Source organism: Ailuropoda melanoleuca, chromosome 9, assembly GCF_002007445.2.
Source record: "Ailuropoda melanoleuca isolate Jingjing chromosome 9, ASM200744v2, whole genome shotgun sequence".
Taxonomy (NCBI): Eukaryota; Metazoa; Chordata; class Mammalia; order Carnivora; family Ursidae; genus Ailuropoda; species Ailuropoda melanoleuca.
This window is the reverse complement of record NC_048226.1, coordinates 39993192-40013489: the sequence shown is the minus strand read 5'-3', so window position 1 is coordinate 40013489 and position 20298 is coordinate 39993192. Positions and strand designations below refer to the sequence as shown.

The 20298-nt window shown below is 39.9% G+C and overlaps 2 protein-coding genes across 2 annotated transcripts in view; one reads left to right on the top strand and one right to left on the bottom strand.

Annotated features, from left to right (window-relative positions):
• Window positions 1-11600, bottom strand: part of LOC100475793 (serine/threonine-protein kinase Sgk3) — a 166861-nt gene extending 155261 nt beyond the window's left edge. The window contains exon 1 of the mRNA XM_034668143.1: window positions 11476-11600. The gene's annotated coding sequence lies outside the window, so the exon portion shown is untranslated. The remainder of the gene's footprint in view (window positions 1-11475) is intronic.
• A 348-nt stretch (window positions 11601-11948) lies between these two features.
• The window catches only part of VCPIP1 (valosin containing protein interacting protein 1), a 31593-nt gene continuing 23243 nt past the window's right edge, over window positions 11949-20298 (top strand). The window contains exon 1 of the mRNA XM_034668142.1: window positions 11949-14930. Coding sequence (XP_034524033.1) covers window positions 12227-14930 — 2704 coding nt within the window. The 5' untranslated portion in view covers window positions 11949-12226. The remainder of the gene's footprint in view (window positions 14931-20298) is intronic.

Genomic DNA, 20298 nt, shown 5'->3' with positions numbered 1-20298 from the left:
GGGCTCTGCAAGCAGAGGGGGCCGAGGCCTTGGTTCCCATTCTCCCCTGGAGCCGCTGGCCCTGTGCAGGGAACAACACGCCCAACTCTTCAGCCCTGACAGCACACCTTATCTACCCACATTTGGCAGTTTTTCTCCGTAACAGGATAAATAATCAACATTAAGACACACCTAAAATTGTTTACCCGTTAGTCCACTTCTGTGCATGTATGCCAATGTCGTTAAGTCACTATTTATAGGACGCTCACTGAAAACAAAGCGCTGCATGGGGTATAGTAGAAAAGTATAAAAATAAATCCAAGATGGGGCCAAATGCTCATTCCAAACCCACAATCCCACAGAGAAAGGAAAGGCACGAGTGCCTATGTGTGCCAGAGGTCATACTTTCATTTTTGCTGCCTCATTTCATTTCCATACCAATTCTGTGAAAGATTTTCATTATTACTATCTTATACTTGAGGAAGCCCAGAGAAGTTTGTGGGTTTTTTTTTTTAAGATTTTATTTATTTATTTGAGATAGAAAGAGAGAGCACATGAGCAGGGGGAGGGGCAGAGGGAGAAGCAGACTCCCCACAGAGCAGGGAGCCTGATGTGGCGCTCGATCCCAGGACCCCAGGATCATGACCTGAGCCAAAGGCAGACGCTTAACCGACTGAGCCACTGAGGCACCCCAACCCAGAGAAGTTATTAAGTAGCCCAAAATGATACAAGCACTAAGTGACAAAGCTTAGGCCTGTCCAATTCCAAAGTCCATGCTCTTTCCACATCACCATACTTATAAAAGTCACAGAAACATAAATACTGTAAAATTTCACTTACTCAACACTCTTAGGGATGAGTCATGCTGGACAGATGAGTAAGTAAAAGGCCATTCTCTAGGCAACATTATTCAAAACCTTCTAAGGTTAGAGCAGAGAACACTCCTCTGGAGAAAAGGATTTTTTCTTTCTTTCTTTCTTCCTTCCTTTCTTTCTTTCTTTCTTTCTTTTTTTTTTTTTTTAAAGATTTTAGTTATTTGAGAGAGAGACAGTGAGAGAGAGCACAAGCAGGGAGGAGAGGGAGAAGCAGGCTCCCTGCTGAGCAGGGAGCCCTACTTGGGGCTCAATCCCCAGACCCTGAGATTATGACCTGAGCCGCAGGCAGACAGTTAAATGACTGAGCCACCCAGGCGCCCCGAGGATTTTCTTCCCTGCATTTCTCTTCCCTCTTAGGCTTCTGGCATTTGAAGCCCAGGACACCTGGTGTCTGACATGTTCTCCCTGAAAGCTCCAGAAGGTGCCCAAAGATTCCTTTTTCCTTTTTGTTCCCTCAAAATACAAATGAGACAGAGTGGTAGTTCAGAAATAATTTTAGTACATACAAAGGGAGAAGAAAACAAGAAATATTTACAGAAAATACAGCCAGTATAAAAACAGTTGGATTTCCAAAGCGGTTTTCTGATACCAGATTGGGTTAGGCACCCACTCAGTCCTGAATGTTAGAACACTGCCCTTTGGTCCGAAAGGGTGGTATGACTCTGCAAGCCTGTTTCTCATCTCATTCCTCAGTATTTGGCTATCTCCGAGTCAGGCAGCTTTTGGTATTTATCTTGTCCTCAGTCCTAGAAATGGGTCTAATAATTTATTCTATTCCTTCCATATATAACCACCCCGAATTTTAGGTTCCTCATCTTTATAAAAAGGGAATAAAAGTACTAATTCAGAGAGATCAGATGGAGAGATCATGCAGGCATACATAGGAAGCACTCATAAGTAATTTTTCTTCTCTTCCTCCTCTCTGCACATGTCCATCATCATCATCATCATCATAATACCAATGATTGTAGCTAGTGGTTGAGCATTTACTATGTCCCAGGCACTGCTCCAAGCCCTTTACATGCATCAGTTAGTTGAATCCTCACCACAATCTTATGAGGTGGGTACAATGACCACCTTCATTTAATGAAGACACTGATGCACCAAGAAGACAGACAAGCTGCTCAAATTCAAAAGCTGGGACTCGGTCTAACCAGTTGAGCTCCAGAACCAGCACTTCTAACCACCGTGCTACACATGTAAGGGACTCTCCTGTGTTGAAAGTTAGCCATCTAGACCTTCACAGATCCTCCCCCTCACTTTGCCTGAAGTTGACACCAGAGCAAGAAGAGAGAACTGAGGGAACATAAAAAAGAGCCTATGAGTGTATCCAATTATACATATAATTTATGATTAAAGGTGCAGCTACTTTATAATCTTCAGCACTGTTTGAATTCTTAAAGCAGGAAGCAGGCAAAACTTCCAAAATCAACTTAAAAAACCTGTGTAAATGTAGATTCATTTGGGGCAAAAAAATGACTGAGCACAACTAACTTTGGAAAGGAAGTGATTTCACGTAGGAGGAGTTTTTGCTTAATTTTAATGTCAGTTAAACTACATTAAAACAATAGCTTATGATGGGGGGCGCCTGGCTGGCTCAGTCCGTCGAGTGGGAGGCTCTTGCTCTTGGGGTTGTAAGTTTGAGCTCCATGTCATGTAGAGATTACTTTAAAAACGGGGCTAGTCTTATTTGAGGTGCCTGGCTGGCTCACTTGGTAGAGCATGCGACTCCTGAACTCAGGTCATGAGTTCAAGCCCTACATTAGATGTGGAGCCTACTTAAAAAAAAAAAAAATTGAGTTGTAAAATAATAGCTTATCAGTAAATAGTGAATATTTCCCCATATCATTAGGGCAGTGATTAAGAACAAGGGTTAAGAGCAGACATGGGTTGAATTCCAACAACACTACTTCACTAGCTGTTTGAAGTTCTGTGTTTTCCCTTCTAGGAATGGGAATAATGATACCTATCATCTAGGGATACTGTTAGACTTAACACAATACAATTAAGGCGACTGGTACAGTGCCAGATTCATCACAAGCACTCAATAAGGTATTTTTCTTTTGTATAACATCACTGTAATGGCTAGAGTATCCCATCTCATGGCTGTGGCAGGATCCATTTAACCAGTCCTGCATTGTTAAAATCTGGAACATATTCAATACTATCAATAATATAAATAGTAGCAAAATTTTCCCATTCATTTTTGGTTATTTCTTTAGGGTTAAATCCTATAAGTGATTTGGTAAATCAAAGAATATCAACATTGTACACTTGTGACACACATTTTCAATTTTTTTAAAAGATTTTATTCATTTGACAGAGAGAGTGAGAGAGCACAAGTAGGGGGAGCAGTAGAAGGAGAGGGAGAAGCAGGCTCCCTGCTGAGCAGGGAGCCCGACATGGGGCTCGATGTGGGGCTTGATCCCAGCACCCTGGGATCGTGACCTGAGCTGAAGGCAGACGTTTAACCATCTGAGCCACCCAGGCGCCCCCACACATTGTCAAATTATCATTCAGTATATAGTTTTACCAAGTTAACCTTCTACACATTGAAGGGATTTGGTCAACTCTTGCCAACAATAGACATTTTGAAGAAATATGCTAATTTTATGGGTCCTCCAAAATCTCATGTTATTTAATTTATTAGATGTTTCAATTTCTTCTTTTGTTGCATTAGAAAGGTCTGAGGCTCCATAAATTAATTAAAGTATGAGACTGGCAGGAAAATAGAAAAATAATCGGGATAAGTAAACATTTTAATGTAGCATATTACAGATAGGGCATTTCAAGCCATTTAAGAGGGGATGAGTTTTTCCAGTGGTTTTCAAAGTACACCTTGTGGGGAGGTGCGAATAGGGGAATACGCTGCTGGCAAGTTGCAATAACTCTCATTCGTTCCCATTTCAACCATATTGGTCTATCTTTTATATATTGAACTTACTGGTAAGTTGATCTGAAGGGTTCTGGACCTGAAAACAAACAAAACCAAAAACATACATACTGCAAGGTTTTGGGACAACTGGTATTTTGCAATATAAAATAGAAAATAAAATAAGTCGAATCTCTCCTTCACATCTTGTACAAAAATACATGTCAGCTAGATGAAAACATTAAATGGAAAAAACCTCCACAAACTACAAGATATGGGCAAGCATTAACTCCTTTTTAAACACACTGATAAAAGTAGAGACCATGATGAGAGGCACTATTTCTCTGTGTTGGTTTTTCCTAAAATATATGCCTCTGACACAAATTCAAGATGCTTTTGTGGCTGAGGGGATGTGGAAATGCTACCCATCAATAACAATGCCAAGGGTGGCTTAGGGTATTAACATCCCCATTATCTCTATCAGCACCCCCAGATCACCCCAAAATATACACGGTAAATAAAATAATGTGCAAAATGAAAGATGTAATAGATCCTAGTGTGTTATGCTGCAAGCAGACTCTTGCCACTAAGCCCTTCTCTCCCCAGACATTCTGGAAGCATCACTGCTTGTCCTCTGGAATCACAGTGTCATCAGCATAGAGAGGCTCTGAGAAGTCCTTAGTGGAAAAAGAAGAAAACCAACTTCAATTACTTATTACTTCAAAATTACTTGACTATAGAACCCTCCCTTCAACATGATACCTATTAATATCCACAGAATTTGTGGAGCGCACTTAGCAATGTCAGGCTGAAAATTAATGTTTGAATGGGAACATGTTCGGCAAGAGGTGTTATTGTGAAAGATATATGTCCATTTATTGCCGTTTGACCAATGCCCAAACTGAGGCACTCTCCAATGTTGTGATCTGCTGACATCTAGTGCTGATGCTTTAATTTCGTATGCACACACATAATTTCCAATACTTTCCTGCCCACCAAAATAAAAACCTTGCGGACTGCATTTATAGTCTTGTACATAATTATAACGCATTTTTATCTTGGACTATTATGAAAGATTTATGTAAATGATCCAAAGGGCTAAGAAAGTATGCTGCCTTGTACTTTTGCTCTATTCTCACCTATTAAAATGTCTTATGAGACTATATGCATAAAAAATGTGTCAAGTAATGCTTTTTCTGACTCTTTATGTCATACCCATGGAAGGAATTGAATTAGACTGTGTTTAGGGAACAGAGCTAGAAGGTTCAGACAGAGACATCAGGGCATTCTACAAAAAGTCGAGATTGTAACTGGAATGAAGATAAAGTGTTTCTTTCGTAAACTCTTGGACCTATTTTCTTTTGCCCCAAAAGTACCCTTTGGGTTTTAAATAAAGGGAAAGAAAATTATAAAAGAAGGAAAAGTAATATAACTGCAGTGATAAGCATTCTCCTGTTCTAAGGACAGTGGTTATTTGGTCCAGCCATTTAAAATTAATGTTAATTTGAATTGTGAACTGTTGGGCTTATGAGCATTAAGATGCAACTTCTGATCTATATTAAATGTGTCTCTGTATTTTTACTTTAATAATGTCAGTGTAATGATACCTGTTTGCACAAATACACTGTATTAATAACTTTCAGGTTTTCTGCTCATAGTTCAAGATCAGATCACATATGTCAATAAAAATTCTAGTGCTACAAATTATTGGAATGCCAGTTTTAATTATCACCTGGTAACTGTAAAGCAGTCACTTATTATAAGATAGGGTTAGTATTTTTGAGTGTCTGACAGCTTTCTTTTAAAGTAAGTTCTATGCCCAACGTGGGGCTTGAACTTAAGACCCTAAGATCAAGAGTTGTATGCTCTACCCACTGAGCCAGCCAGGCGCCTCATCCCTTTTTTGTATGACATCTTAATTAAATAGTATCTAATCTGATTATTTCTGGAAACCACAAAACAACTCCTGTGTATTTACTAGTTCACTTATGGCTACTAAGTTGTTCTGAATGAGTGTGTGTGTACGTTTTGTGTGCGCACACGTGTGTGCTTTGTGCAATTTCTGTTTCTAACTGGAATGTGGCACTGGCAGTTAAAGTGTTGGCTCTTTTGAGTTTGGCATGTCTAGGCTACTGTGTGACATGTGATGAACCAACTCTATCCAAATAAAATCTTTATACATTTTGTCATGATGTCCTTTGGTTTTCACCTGACACAAAATCCTAAACTCTAAATGAACTCAGGCATTCAAAACTTCACGTTTTAAGGTGCTCATTTGAGAAATCATAAATATTGTTTTAGATTAGTATCAAACTGACAATACAGAATTTTTAAAAAATCGTTTAGAGAATTTGTGGATTTTCAATGAAGGTGTATGCTTGGATGTCAGGCTGAGAAACACTGCCATGGATGATAGCCATTCATTCATTGAGCAATATTTATTGAGGCTACTGTGTGCCTGGCACAGGGAATCTAACAATCAACAAACTGCCTGCCCTTATGAACAGCCTTACAGTCTAATGGGGAAGGAGGACAATAGACAAGTAATTATATAGCTTCAGATAGTGATTAGTGCTGTAAAGAAAGTGAGCAGAATAAGGACATGGTGGGTGAAAAGGACAGAGGTGCTATTTTAGAGAGGCTGGCAGGAGTGGCACCTTGCTGGAGCTGACATTTGAGCAGACACCTAAATGATTATCTGGGAAAAGTTTTCCAATCAGAAGGGCACGTGCAAAGGCCTTGAAACAGGAATGTACTTGGAGTGTTTGAGGACCAACAAGGAGGTCAGTGTGGCAGAAGCATGAGCCAAGGCAATAATGTCTGAAGTAGCCAAGGGCCAGATCACACAGGGTCCTGTAATGTAGTAAAGACTATGCTGGTTCTTAGGGGGAAAAAATGGGATTGCAGAAGGCATGCTTTAGGTAGACTAGAGATGGAACTCCTGTTTCTGGAACTCAACTCTTTTTTTTTCTTTTACCTTTAAAAAAAAAAAGGATTTATTTATTTGAGAGAGAGAGAGGGAACACAAGGAGGAGGGGCAGAGGGAGAGCAAGAGAGAATCTCAAGCAGACTCTGTGCTGAGCACAGAGCCTGATGTGGGGCTCGATCCCAGGACCCTGAGATCATAACCTAAGCCAAAACTAAGAGATGGACACTTAACTGACTGCACCATCCAGGTGCCCCTTTTTTCTTTTCCTTTTTAAAATCAACTTTATTGAGATATAACTTAAACACACAAATGCACCCTTTTAAAGAGTTCAGTTGGATGAGTTTTGGCAAATGTATATATTCATGTCCTCATCACCATAATCAAAATAAAGAATATTTCCATCATCCTAAAAAGTTCCTTTGTTCCCTTTGCAGTCAGTCCCCATCCCTTGACCCCCACCAAAGCCAGGAACTCACTGGAATTTGGGGAATCACTATTTTTAATGTAGACTTAGTAGCTTTAAGGACCTAGATTTGTGCTGCCAATAGAGAGTCATAGCCACATGTGGCTACTTAAATTTGATTACAATTAAATGAAGTTAACAAATCAGTTCCTAACTTGCACTGCCTACATTTCAAGTACCTAATAGCCACATGTGGCTAGCGGCTGCCATACTAGACAGGACAGGCATAGGACTTTCCATCACTGCAGATGGTTCTATTGGGCAATGCAGAGATGTTACCTAGGTAGAATTTGACCTTCACCACATGAAGGTAGGCTAAGCAGCCTACCTTAACTGACTGAGCCACCCAAGCACCTCTCTCTCTGCAACTCTTGCTTACGAAGTCCTCCTTCTGCCCTATAACATACCTTCTTTGTGAGCCTTTTAAGAATCGCTCCTCTCTGTCCCCAGTTACTGTCTGATACAGAAAATGCAAATGCTTTCTGGAGCCAGGCAGGTAATATGTCTCAAGGGGACCTGGTATATGATGTTAGAGTAAAGTGCTGGCCAGTGCACAAAGATGTTCACAGTCAAAAAAAAAAAGTTAAACTGCTTCTGGCCAAACAAAAACACATGTAAGCCGAGTTTGGCCACTGGCCACCAGTTTGCACTCATTTCTTGGCTAATTCTCTTTCAAATCACAAAGCAGCTGTGATGTGGTGGAAAGAGTGAGTGAACACGGAAGAAAACCTTGATTTGAAGGTCAGGTCTGCTACTTGCTAGCTGGGTGGTAATAATGATGAGAATGTTAACCTTCCAGAGTTAAATCTTCTCATCTGTATAATAAAAACAATACTACCTATGTCACAGGATTTTTTTTTCCTTAAAGATTTTATTTATCCTTTTGACACAGAGAGAGAGAGAAACAAAGAGAGAGAGAGAGCATGAGCAGGGAGAGGGGCAGAAGGAGAGGGAGAAGCAGTCTTCCCACTGAGCAGGGAGCCCTGATGCTGGACTCGAACCGAGGACCCTGGGATCATGACCTGAGCCAAGGCAAACGCTTAACTGGGAGCCAGCCAGGCGCCGCTCACAGGATTGTTTTAAAGATTAAGATAATATTCTTAAAAACACCCACCATACAATAAGCCCTTAATAAATTTTTTCATAGTATCTGTGATATTTATTTTCTTGTATTGTTTTGATCAATTGTCTGCTTTATTCTAACTGTACTTATGAACAATTTGGTCGAGCCTATTTCTTCTGTTAGACTAAGTTCCTTTGGGTCAGGAATGGCCTTCTGTGTCCCTTTAAGTTCCTACAATACCTATTTCAGTAATTAAGTCCCTCGCATGTCCACCCTGAGTTTCAACAAAACTTGTGACTCAAAGTCTGATTGGGGGAGGAATCTGGAGGAACACAGTCAACTCCTAGTACAGATGGATATTTCATATAAGAAAGTATGTGCCTGGGGTGCCTGCGTGGTTCAGTTGGTTAAGTGTCTGCCTTTGGCTCAGGTCATGATCCAGGTTTCCTGGGATTGAGCCTCAAGTTGGGCTCCCTGCTAAGCAGGGAGCCTGCTTCTCCCTCTCCCTCTGCCCCTCCCCTCAGCTTGTGCTTGCTCTTTCTCTCTCTCAAATAAATAAATTAATCTTTTTTAAAAAAGTATGTGGCTGATTTAAACAATCCCCAAAGTTATGATTCCCTTCCTTTTCCAATATAAGAGAAAAAACAATGATGGTTGTTCTCTTAAGTGGATGCCCCTTGCTTTTTCATTTACTAGGTATGCTAACAGCAATACAGGAATTTTAGAAATGTCATACTAGAAATTTATGGGGGAAAAAGGATTTAACTATATTTTGGCAATTCAGATAGAAGTCATGCTGGGATAAAGGTGGTAAAAGAGGTAGGTATCAGAGCAGCTAACATCAGGGGCTTAGCTCATTTTTGCATCTGGAATACTGAGACAAGAACAAGAACCATTAGGAATCTCATCAAGTTCTTCTGAAAGTTAATAGACAATTAAGGTCATGGAATTTGGGGAGAAGAGGAGGAAAGCATGTGTATCTCAGCAGGTTAGAAGCTTTCTACACTCCTATGGCCTTATAAGAAACAGCATGTAATATTTTGTCCTAACAAAATTTTCTTACTTTACAGGTACCCATGCCTTCTAAATGCCTATAAAAGACTAATTCACATATTGAACTTGGTATGGTTAATATCATTGCCCCTTTATTTGTGAGCTTTCTTCTTTCTGCAGTTTGCATCTACAGACTCGTTAAATAAGTGATTTGTAGATTAAATGACCTAATTCAACTCCAGAACTGATTGAAAACTTAACTCCTCTCCTTCCGCCTATTAACTATGCTTTATACCAGGGTATTTTATTTTTTCATCTCAAAAGTATCATTCTTAAAACTAGAACTATAGTAACAAATGGGTTGAAATGTCAGATTTAGTTTAGGAAGAATGTTTCTAACTAATCAAGGTTCCATATGGGGACAATGGATCAGTCAAATGGATTGTGCTTGACAAGCCAGAGAGAGGCTACCCATTTCTTCAGTAGGGTTTTGTTAAGAATGATTTTGTCAAGTGTGATTCAGAATGACACATTCAGATGCAATTTAAAAAATCTATTTCACTGTTCATATGAATTATCAGTAAGGAAAATCTGCCTTGGTGATGTCAAGACATAAAAGTGCATGCCACTGTGCACACTGCTGTTATCTTTCATTTGCTCTGAAGCTTTCTAATTCAATTCTTTGGATTCTATATGAGGAAAATAAAATTGCGCTGCAGGTGTAACTTCTCAGTAACAGTAGACAATGATTTCCATTTAATGGGCACATTCAATTTCTCAACTTATAAACACTCAATAAAAAATCAGTTCCAAGATCATGTATGTAGTTACCACCAAACTATTGTCAGAATAGAAATAAACAACTTTTCCTGCATGAATTAAGAAAAACTTTATTGAAAATTATCCCCTTCAAGTTAAGTAACATTACATATCTTGTATGAAGGTAACATCATTTTTGGTATGGACCTGAAAGAATTGGGTGAGAAAACATCTGAAGAATTTCTCTTTCAAACTATTTCTTTTGAGAAAACTATAGTCAATAATTAGGGTAAAAGTCAGTACTAACACCTTTTAGGAGTGTCTTACAGATGGTTCATTTCAAAGCATCGAATTCTATTTATTCAAAAAACCTAATAAGGTAAACAATCCCCTTGGCAGCTGCAGAAGACTCAAATGACCTCATGGACTGCACTGATGTGTCTATTTTGTGCCAAATGTTTCAGAAATTTTGAGACAGTTCACTTATCTAAGGTTTCAGAAAGCAAGAGTTTCCAGAATAAGTGAAAGAGGCTCACTGTACAATAATAATTAAAACAATACTAGATTTCAGTTAACATATCAATGTGTTTTGCATGAAGAGGCAGTTTCCAAGCACACAATAAAGCTGTGCTGCCTTCTTAAGGGTAAACATCTTTACTACTCCTTGAGTCATTGAGACCCAGAGGCTTAACAAAAGGTCTGAGCTTAACAGCTCTTTTCTTTTGTAGAAAATAGCATAAAAAGCTAATGTATCAGAGATACACTGGTGATTTGACCTTGGACAAATCACTTAACTCCCTAGTCTGTTTCCATAACTGTAAATAGAGTCAACAATACCTGGTAACATATTACAGGACTGGTGGGAGAATGAGATGATATATGTGAACATATTTTGCAAACTATAAAGCAATAGTAACAGGAAGTTAGTTATTATTTTATATAAAACTGGTCTAACCTTTCCTGCCTATATCCCTGTCTGTAAAATGGGTACAGATCTAGATCTGAAAGCCTAACAGTCACTAACTAGTTGTGTGAACCTGAGGAAATCATTTCCTTCCTGGACATGTTTTCTAACAAGGTTATTATGAAGATCAAATGATATCGTATATGCAAAGGCTGCGACAGGACTATATTAAGAACTTAATAAATGATAGCTGTTGTAACTCTCTGAGGAGAGGGCTGTAAGAAGCAAACTGTATCTAGTTAAAAGGCGCTTTGTATGTATATACGACTCTCTACCTCTCCAAGGTATTGTTATTTGTACTGTAAACTGCAAAGACTTACAGGGAACTAGGAAACAAATGGCGCCTCAGTGACCCTCCGTAGAGAGGGGGAAAAGGCAGAAAGGGGATTTAGGCACCTCAGTGGCTTGGAATAGAGGTAGCAATGAGAACAGAGAAATGTGGCAGAAAAAAGACCTTAAGAAATACTCTGAGAATCAATTCATTGTTTTCCCTTTTTCTTTTACGACCTCCAGTCAACATTAGATCATTTCATTCAACTTCCCAGCCCACCATATCGCTGGACATTTATTTACTGTACCTTCTTCACTGAGAGCCTTTCATTCCCCTCCCCTTCTAGGAGTCGTGAACTTCAGACCCTCCGCTTCCGACACCCCTTCCCTTAAATTCTGTTTTTACCAAGCTTCCCTGTATCCTTCTCTCCGCCTAAGGGGGAAGTGAGGCTGAACGCACCGCAGGGCATCCTAGGAAATGTGGTCTCTCATTCTCTTTTGCTTGCGCACCAGAAGTGGGAAGACGACAAAGGAGATCCAGTTAAAACTACAACTCCCGGCAAGCAACATGAGTGACCATATTCCTTTCTGCCCCCCTTCCTATTGCCTTCCTCTTCCTCCTCTCCGCGGGCGCTGGACTGCTTGGCCTCACGGTATTTGTAGTTCTTTATGGATCCAAGATCCTAGCATTCAACGACCAGGGGAGAGGCTGCAAGACTCTAATTCCCAGAGGGCAGAGCGGTAGCTGCGCCTGCGCACTCTCAGTGAGGGCGTGTATGTCTGTGTGTCTGAGGGAGAGAGAGAGCGAGAGTGAGTGAGTGTGAGTGCTGGGTAGGGTGGTGGCCGTTACGTTCGGGGCAACGGCTACGGCAGTGGAGAAGTAAGAAGAGAAACAACGTCCGGCGCTTCCGCCTTCGCTTAGGAGGAGGAGGAGCTGGTGGGGAAAGGAAAGTGATTCGCCCTGGGCCTGGACTAGACAGAGTCGGGCTGGTGGGGGTCTGGGCTATGAGCCTTTGAGGGTCGCTTGGGACGCGGAGCGAGACACGAGAGCCGAGAGGTATGTCTCAGCCGCCGCCGCCGCCTCCGCTGCCGCCGCCACCTCCTCCCCCTGAGGCTCCGCAGACTCCGCCGTCCCTGGCGGCGGCGGCTCCTCCGGGGGGGCTCTCGAAACGAAGGGACCGGAGAATCCTCTCCGGGAGCTGCCCGGATCCGAAGTGCCAGGCGCGTCTGTTCTTCCCGGCCTCCGGTTCTGTCAGCATCGAGTGTACCGAGTGCGGACAGCGGCACGAGCAGCAACAGCTGCTGGGGGTGGAGGAGGTGACCGACCCGGACGTAGTGCTACACAACCTGCTGCGGAACGCGCTGCTCGGGGTGACAGGGGCACCCAAGAAGAACACGGAACTGGTAAAGGTGATGGGCCTTTCTAACTACCACTGCAAATTGTTGTCGCCCATATTAGCTCGCTATGGAATGGATAAACAGACAGGCAGGGCTAAGCTTCTCCGGGACATGAACCAGGGTGAACTGTTTGATTGCGCTTTACTAGGTGACCGCGCCTTCCTCATCGAACCAGAGCATGTTAACACGGTGGGCTATGGCAAGGACCGCTCCGGAAGCCTCCTGTATTTGCATGACACTCTTGAGGACATCAAGCGGGCCAATAAAAGTCAGGAATGCCTCATTCCAGTTCATGTGGACGGGGATGGACACTGCTTGGTGCATGCTGTGTCCCGGGCTCTAGTAGGCCGGGAGCTCTTCTGGCATGCCTTGAGAGAGAATCTTAAGCAACATTTTCAGCAGCACCTGGCCCAGTATCAAGCTCTGTTCCATGACTTCATTGATGCCGCTGAATGGGAGGACATTATCAATGAGTGTGACCCTCTGTTTGTACCACCTGAAGGTGTTCCCTTGGGCTTGAGGAACATCCACATATTTGGCCTTGCCAATGTATTACATCGCCCTATTATTCTGCTAGATTCTCTCAGTGGCATGAGAAGCTCTGGTGATTATTCAGCCACCTTTCTGCCTGGGCTCATCCCTGCAGAGAAGTGCACAGGGAGAGATGGTCATTTGAACAAACCAATCTGTATTGCATGGAGTAGCTCTGGTAGAAACCATTATATCCCCTTGGTAGGCATAAAAGGGGCTGCATTGCCCAAATTGCCTATGAATTTGCTGCCGAAAGCGTGGGGTGTGCCTCAGGACCTTATTAAAAAGTACATAAAACTTGAGGAGGATGGTGGTTGTGTTATTGGAGGAGACAGAAGTTTGCAGGATAAATACTTACTTAGGCTTGTTGCTGCTATGGAAGAAGTCTTTATGGACAAACATGGTATCCATCCTAGTTTGGTTGCTGATGTCCATCAGTATTTCTACAGGAGGACTGGGGTGATAGGAGTTCAGCCTGAAGAAGTCACAGCAGCTGCTAAAAAAGCAGTAATGGATAATCGCCTTCACAAATGTTTGCTCTGTGGTGCCCTTTCTGAACTTCATGTTCCTCCAGAGTGGTTGGCTCCAGGAGGGAAACTGTATAACCTGGCAAAAAGTACTCATGGACAGCTGAGGCCTGACAAAAATTATAGCTTTCCCTTGAACAATTTAGTTTGCTCATATGATTCAGTGAAAGATGTTCTGGTACCAGACTACGGATTGAGTAACCTGACAGCTTGTAATTGGTGCCATGGCACATCTGTGCGAAGGGTCAGAGGAGATGGGTCTATTGTGTATTTGGATGGGGACAGAACTAATTCTAGGTCCACTGGTGGCAAATGTGGTTGTGGATTCAAACATTTTTGGGATGGTAAAGAGTATGACAATCTACCAGAAGCTTTTCCTATTACTTTGGAATGGGGTGGAAGAGTGGTCAGAGAAACAGTATATTGGTTCCAGTATGAGAGTGATTCATCTTTGAATAGTAATGTTTATGATGTTGCAATGAAACTTGTTACCAAGCACTTTCCAGGTGAATTTGGGAGTGAAATCCTGGTTCAGAAAGTTGTCCACACTATATTGCATCAGACTGCCAAAAAGAATCCTGATGATTATACTCCTGTAAATATAGATGGTGCTCATGCCCAAAGAGTCGGAGATGTACAAGGACAAGAGCCGGAGTCTCAGCTCCCAACTAAAATTATTCTTACTGGACAGAAAACAAAAACTTTGCACAAGGAGGAGTTAAACATGAGTAAAACTGAGAGAACTATTCAACAGAATATTACGGAACAGGCTGCTGTAATGCAGAAACGGAAAACAGAGAAGTTAAAACAAGAACAAAAAGGGCAGCCTAGGACTGTTTCTCCTAGTACCATTCGTGATGGCCCATCCTCTGCACCTGCTACGCCTACCAAGGCTCCCTATTCACCAACGACTTCTAAGGAGAAAAAGATCCGAATAACAACTAATGATGGACGACAGTCCATGGTTACACTTAAGTCTTCAACGACCTTTTTTGAACTTCAGGAAAGCATAGCCAGAGAATTTAACATTCCTCCATATTTACAGTGTATTCGATATGGCTTTCCTCCTAAAGAGTTAATGCCACCCCAGGCAGGAATGGAAAAGGAGCCAGTTCCTTTACAGCATGGTGACAGAATTACAATAGAAATTCTAAAAAGTAAAGCGGAAGGTGGTCAGTCGGCTGCAGCACACTCGGCCCACACTGTGAAACAAGAAGAGATTGCCGTTACTGGTAAACTATCTAAGGAACTTCAGGAGCAAGCTGACAAAGAAATGTACTCCTTATGTCTTTTAGCAACATTAATGGGTAAGATAATTTTAACCTAGATGGTTATTTTCTTAATTGTGAATATAATGCATTGAGTTTTTCTGTTGTCTTTGTGAAAAAATCTTTGGTCATCGTAAAAACTCTGATTCTATATAAAGTTTAGGAGGAGATTATTTTCAATTGTTTTTTTTTTCTTTTCACAGTAAGTGGATATATGTTAGCATGATTCTCTACTGAGTAAATATTTAGGACAGCATAACTGAGAAAGTGAAAGTAGTCCCTTAACTGTCACCAGATTATTTAAATATAATTTATTATTGTAATTTTTTAAAATAGCCTTATAATGTATCTTTTTAAAATATTTTCCCCCCGGGCTCTATTGAGCCTGCTCACTTTGCCCCTTTTCATTTATTTTTAAATTTTCTTTTCCTGCATGTCATGTGATCTCCGGACTTCCTGTTTGATGAATTGCAGTTTCTGGTGTTTATATTCTCACTGCACTCCCACCTAATAGTCTCTGTCCTCCATTTCCTGTTCTTCCTTTCCCAGTTCATCACATTTTTATTTGTACATTAGGATTTGTGTTTAAGTAATTTCCTTGCTTGCTGACTCTATGCCATCAATTGTAATGAACTATTGTAACTCATGAGAAATATAAGAAACAGAGGTAGATGTTAATGGGGTTGCTTAAGAAGCATTTCTTTTTAATAATTCAGCATAAGTTAAAAATATCAACCAAATATGTAAACTAAAGCTTTAGGTGATTTGGGATATGATCCAATGGTGCACTTTTAACATTTTTTTTATTTGCTTAATCTTTGTTTTTAAAATCACTCTTAATATGCTTTACTAAGGCTTAAAGTAGAATTAAAATTTATATTACATATCAGAAGAGCCTTATTTTTGCTGAGATTAGAGCTTTTAACTGGAAAAGTGATCTGGGTTTTGATTCTGTTTTCTAAAGTAGTAAAATCAGTGAATTGGGCCTTGACCTACCAAAATGAAGATATATTCCTGGCCAGTTAAATTTGGAGGCCTAGAAGTTAATAGGAGATCTAAAAGCCCTATACACATTTATAACATGATATTGCTGATTTTATTTTGGCAAACATCGCCATCAAATTGGGGGATATGTCAAGAAATGTACTAGGCACTGTGTATTTCTGTCTCTTAGAGTTTCTGGTTTCTTAGTGATTGCATGAAATAGAGGAAAGATTGTGTGATCTTTGGAGTCAGAAAGGCCTAGAATTTGAATCTTGGCTCCAGTAGTTATTAACTTAGTGATTCAGGCAAGCTGCTTAACTCCCCAATACTTCGGTTGCGTCTTCTCTACAAAATACCCTTTGTAGTTGGTACACAGGGCAACAATAAAGTACTCCTAGAACTCTGAAAATTAAATAACATCAGCAGAGAATGAATACAATTAAGTATATGCAGAAGGTACTTTAAAAACTGTCAATCCCCTGGGTAAAAAAAGAAGGAAAGAGGAGGTCTTCCTCAATAGAAGATGAACTGTTGAGGATATGGCTCATATCTTATCTAACCTTGGATGCGCAGTGCCTAGTATAGTGCCCAGGAGGTTGTAGGCACTTTGAAATGTTTTTGATTGGATTTAATAGATGACAACATGTGTAAAGAGAGTCTGTGTCAGCAGAAATGGAATGGATGGTCAGCACTGAACATTGAAAAAGAGTTGAAAAGCAGAATTTGGCACTGTTTATACACTGCTGTACAAAGGGAAAAGATACATCATCTGGGGTTCATGAAAATTCTGGTAACTAGAAAGGTAATCTCTAGCGGTGGGAATACTTCATCAGTCCTCACCATGGCCTGGCTGAAGGAACTGTATCCCTTTAGGGATTCTGTATTCATCAAGTATCTATTCTGAGCACTCATTTAACTTCCTAATTAATGTAAGTATTGATGTACAGGTGAGAGTAAAGATGAGGATTACATTCACTTAGAAGACTGTGTTCTCCATTGCAGATAAATAAATTGGCAAGAGTGAGATTATGATCAGTACTTTAAATCTGGTCAGCATAATAATATATTTCATCATGAAAATTAGTGAAATATAGTTCTGGTTTATAATTAGTCACTTTTTGAGTTTCGTTTGAGGTTTCCAGAACTCTGAATATCTGAGTACTAGACTATGGACTGAAATGAGTTCAATAAGATAATGTCTTTTTGTTATGATCCCTTCCCTCTTTACCTCCAACATTTATATTGCTGCCCTAATAAACCCACACATCTCTTAAATCTATCCCAACACAAATTTGAGCATAAAAAAGGTGTTTTGTTCATTTCATACTGTAGCACTTGGGAGATTTTCTGCTGTAAAAATACTAAGAGAGTGGCTGGCCTGTATTAGTCCCTCTGTAAACATTCTTTTTTTACCTCTCTTATTTCTTATAACTGTGTTTGAACTATGTAGAAGATAATCTTTTTTGGCTTTTTTGTTTTGTTTTTATTTAGAGAGAGTGCGAGCGGGGGTGGAGGGGTAGAGGGAGAGGAAGAAAGAATCCCAAGCAGGCTCCATGCCCAGGATAGAACCCGATGCAGGCTTGATCCCATGACCCCAAGACTGTGACCTGAACCTAAATAAAGAATGGGACACCCAACCACCTGAGCCACCCAGACACCCCTCTGTGATATTCTTAATAAAAAGTGATGTGTTGGTAAAAATGTCAATTTGGGGATACACATGCACACACAAACATACAACCTAAAGAGTGCTGGAGAACCATTGATGTTTAGTTTGGAGAGGGCTGGAAAAAGGAAAATGACAGGGTTTATTTAGAAAATTGCAAATTTCAAAATGCAGGAATTACTTTGTGAATTACCAGATATCAGCTAAGCTGCTGATATGTTAGTTTAGAAAAGAGTGCATCAAGCCTTATGCTGTTCTAATAACTGGCTTCTTCTCATTTAGGTTTAGGCTCAAATACTACCTTCTTAGAGAGGCTTTCTCCTGACCATTATCTTCGGGTTTAAGAGACCTTTGCTAACCCCTCTAAGTAGGCCTCCTCTATCGTTGTTTCCTGTTCATTTCTCTCATACCCTATTAAAATTTTTCATTGCCTTATTTGTTGATTTACTTATTTAGTTGCTTACCACACTGTATTGTAAACTCCACAAAGGCAGAGACAGTAGCCTGTTTTTTTCACTGATGAATACTTTGTCACTTAGTATAGGCCTGGCACTTATTAGGTGCCAAATAAATGCTTGTTGAATGAATGAATATAGATTTTTTTCAGCAAAACATTTGTTTTGCTGTGAGCTAGAGATAAAGATGGATGAGACATAGTCCTCCATAAACTTACCTGCAGGATCTCAACTGAGGGCATTTAATTATTATTTATTTGTATCAACAAATGCATCAGTCTTTTGCTCAGTATGAACCATTCATGAAACTAGTCACTTTGAATGTATGATGATAGTTTAAAATGAAATAATGTTCTACCTGTAATATTTCACATTTTAATCTGTTTTATCCAGACTACCTGGAGATTATTGAACAATTTTTGCAGACTGTCATCTTCATTATTTATATGCGGGTGACTTTGACCCTGGCATTACAAAATATGTTATTAAATTTTTTCATAGACCATTTTTTGGGGGATTTGCTTTGTGGTAGGCATGACAGATGGTGTATCATCCATCATAAATACTAGGCTGATTTCTTTTTTCTTAGTAGTGTATTCCATTAAGTTTCTTAGTTTTTCAAGAGATAAAGACAAATTTGTGAAAAACAGAATCTGTCAGTTTGGAATTGCTTTAACAGAATTGAGCTACTTGTGATATTTACCCCACTTCACTCTAAAAGGTTACCAACCTTTCAGGAGTTGAGAAACTTGTTTGATTTTTTTTTTAAGATTTTATTTATTTATTTGACACAGAGAGAGAGAGAGAGAGAGCCAGGCAGCAAGAGAGGGAACACAGGCAGGGGGAGTGGGAGAGGAAGAAGCAGGCTCCCAGCAGAGCAGGGAGCCTGATGTGGGGCTCAATCCCAGGATGCTGGGATCATGACCTGAGCCGAAGGCAGACACCTAATGACTGAGCCACCCAGGTGCCCCAAAACTTGTTTGATTTTTATATATCTTTTATCTTCCTGAAAGATTCATGTAAATGTATCTTAAGATAAGTATATGTTATACATGATTTTGTATTATCATACTTTGAAGATTTAAGTTAAACATGGATTCTATTCCTTTCTCTACTCAACTACTTTGACACCTTTTATTTTCTTTCATATTTTCTCAGTTACAAAATTATATTATTTTTAAATATTCAAAGAATTCAAGTGTATATAAAGTAAAATACGATAGTTGTCTTTAACATTTTTATTTCCCAGAGAAACTCAGGCAGTGTGTTTGTGTGTAAACATTTACACACAGGTTTGTGTGCATGTATATGTATGATAAATACATCTTTCAATGCTAATGATGACGCTAAAAGTTGTATGGGCTGGACACACTTCAGGGACTCAGTATAAGGAGAGAAACAGGCATGTCTTTCTTAGAAATGGTTTTGACTATTGATAAGGTAGATACATTTTTAGATGGGAGGATCTGCAGGAAGGGTGGAGAGATGGCAACAATTCTTTCAGCTAATGAATAGATTTAGGATTATTTCTAGTAGAAATAGTCCCATGTTCCTAGTTTAAATTTACATTTTGGCCTGTTTATTTTATGGTCATAGATATTTGAGTTCAGAGTTAATTTTAGGTATCTTGAAGAGAGTCTTTAAAATATATATATATATATAAAGTTTATTTGGTAATCTCTATAACCAATGCTGGGTTCAAACTCACAACTCCAAGATCAAGTGTCATGATGCTCTTCCAACTGAGCCAGCCAGATGCCCTAAAAAGATATTTCATTACTCAGCAATAGAAAAAGAATGAGATCTTGCCATTTGTGACAACATGTATGGACCTAGAGGATATTATGCTATGTAAAATAAGTCAGAGAAAGACAAATACCATATGATTTTATTTATATGTGGAATCTAAAAAAAACAAAACAAAAAAGCAAAAACAGACACATAAATTCAGAAAACAAACTGATGGCTGTGGGGTTGGGGGGAATGGGCAAAATGGGTGAAGAGGAATGGGAAATACAGGCTTCCACTTATGGAATGAAAAAGTCATGGGGATGAAAGGTACAGCATAGGGAGTATAGTTAGTGGTATTGTAATAGCACAGTATGGTGACAGATGGTAGCTACACTTGTGAGCACAGCATAACCAATAGAGTTGTCAAATCACTGTGTTGCACACCTGAAACTAATATAACATTGTGTGTCAATTATACTTCACTAAAAACCTATATATATTTCATATAGATGTTAGATTTTAAAATTTGCTTGCTTCATAAATTGCAAAGTAGAAACTTCAATTGCCTTTT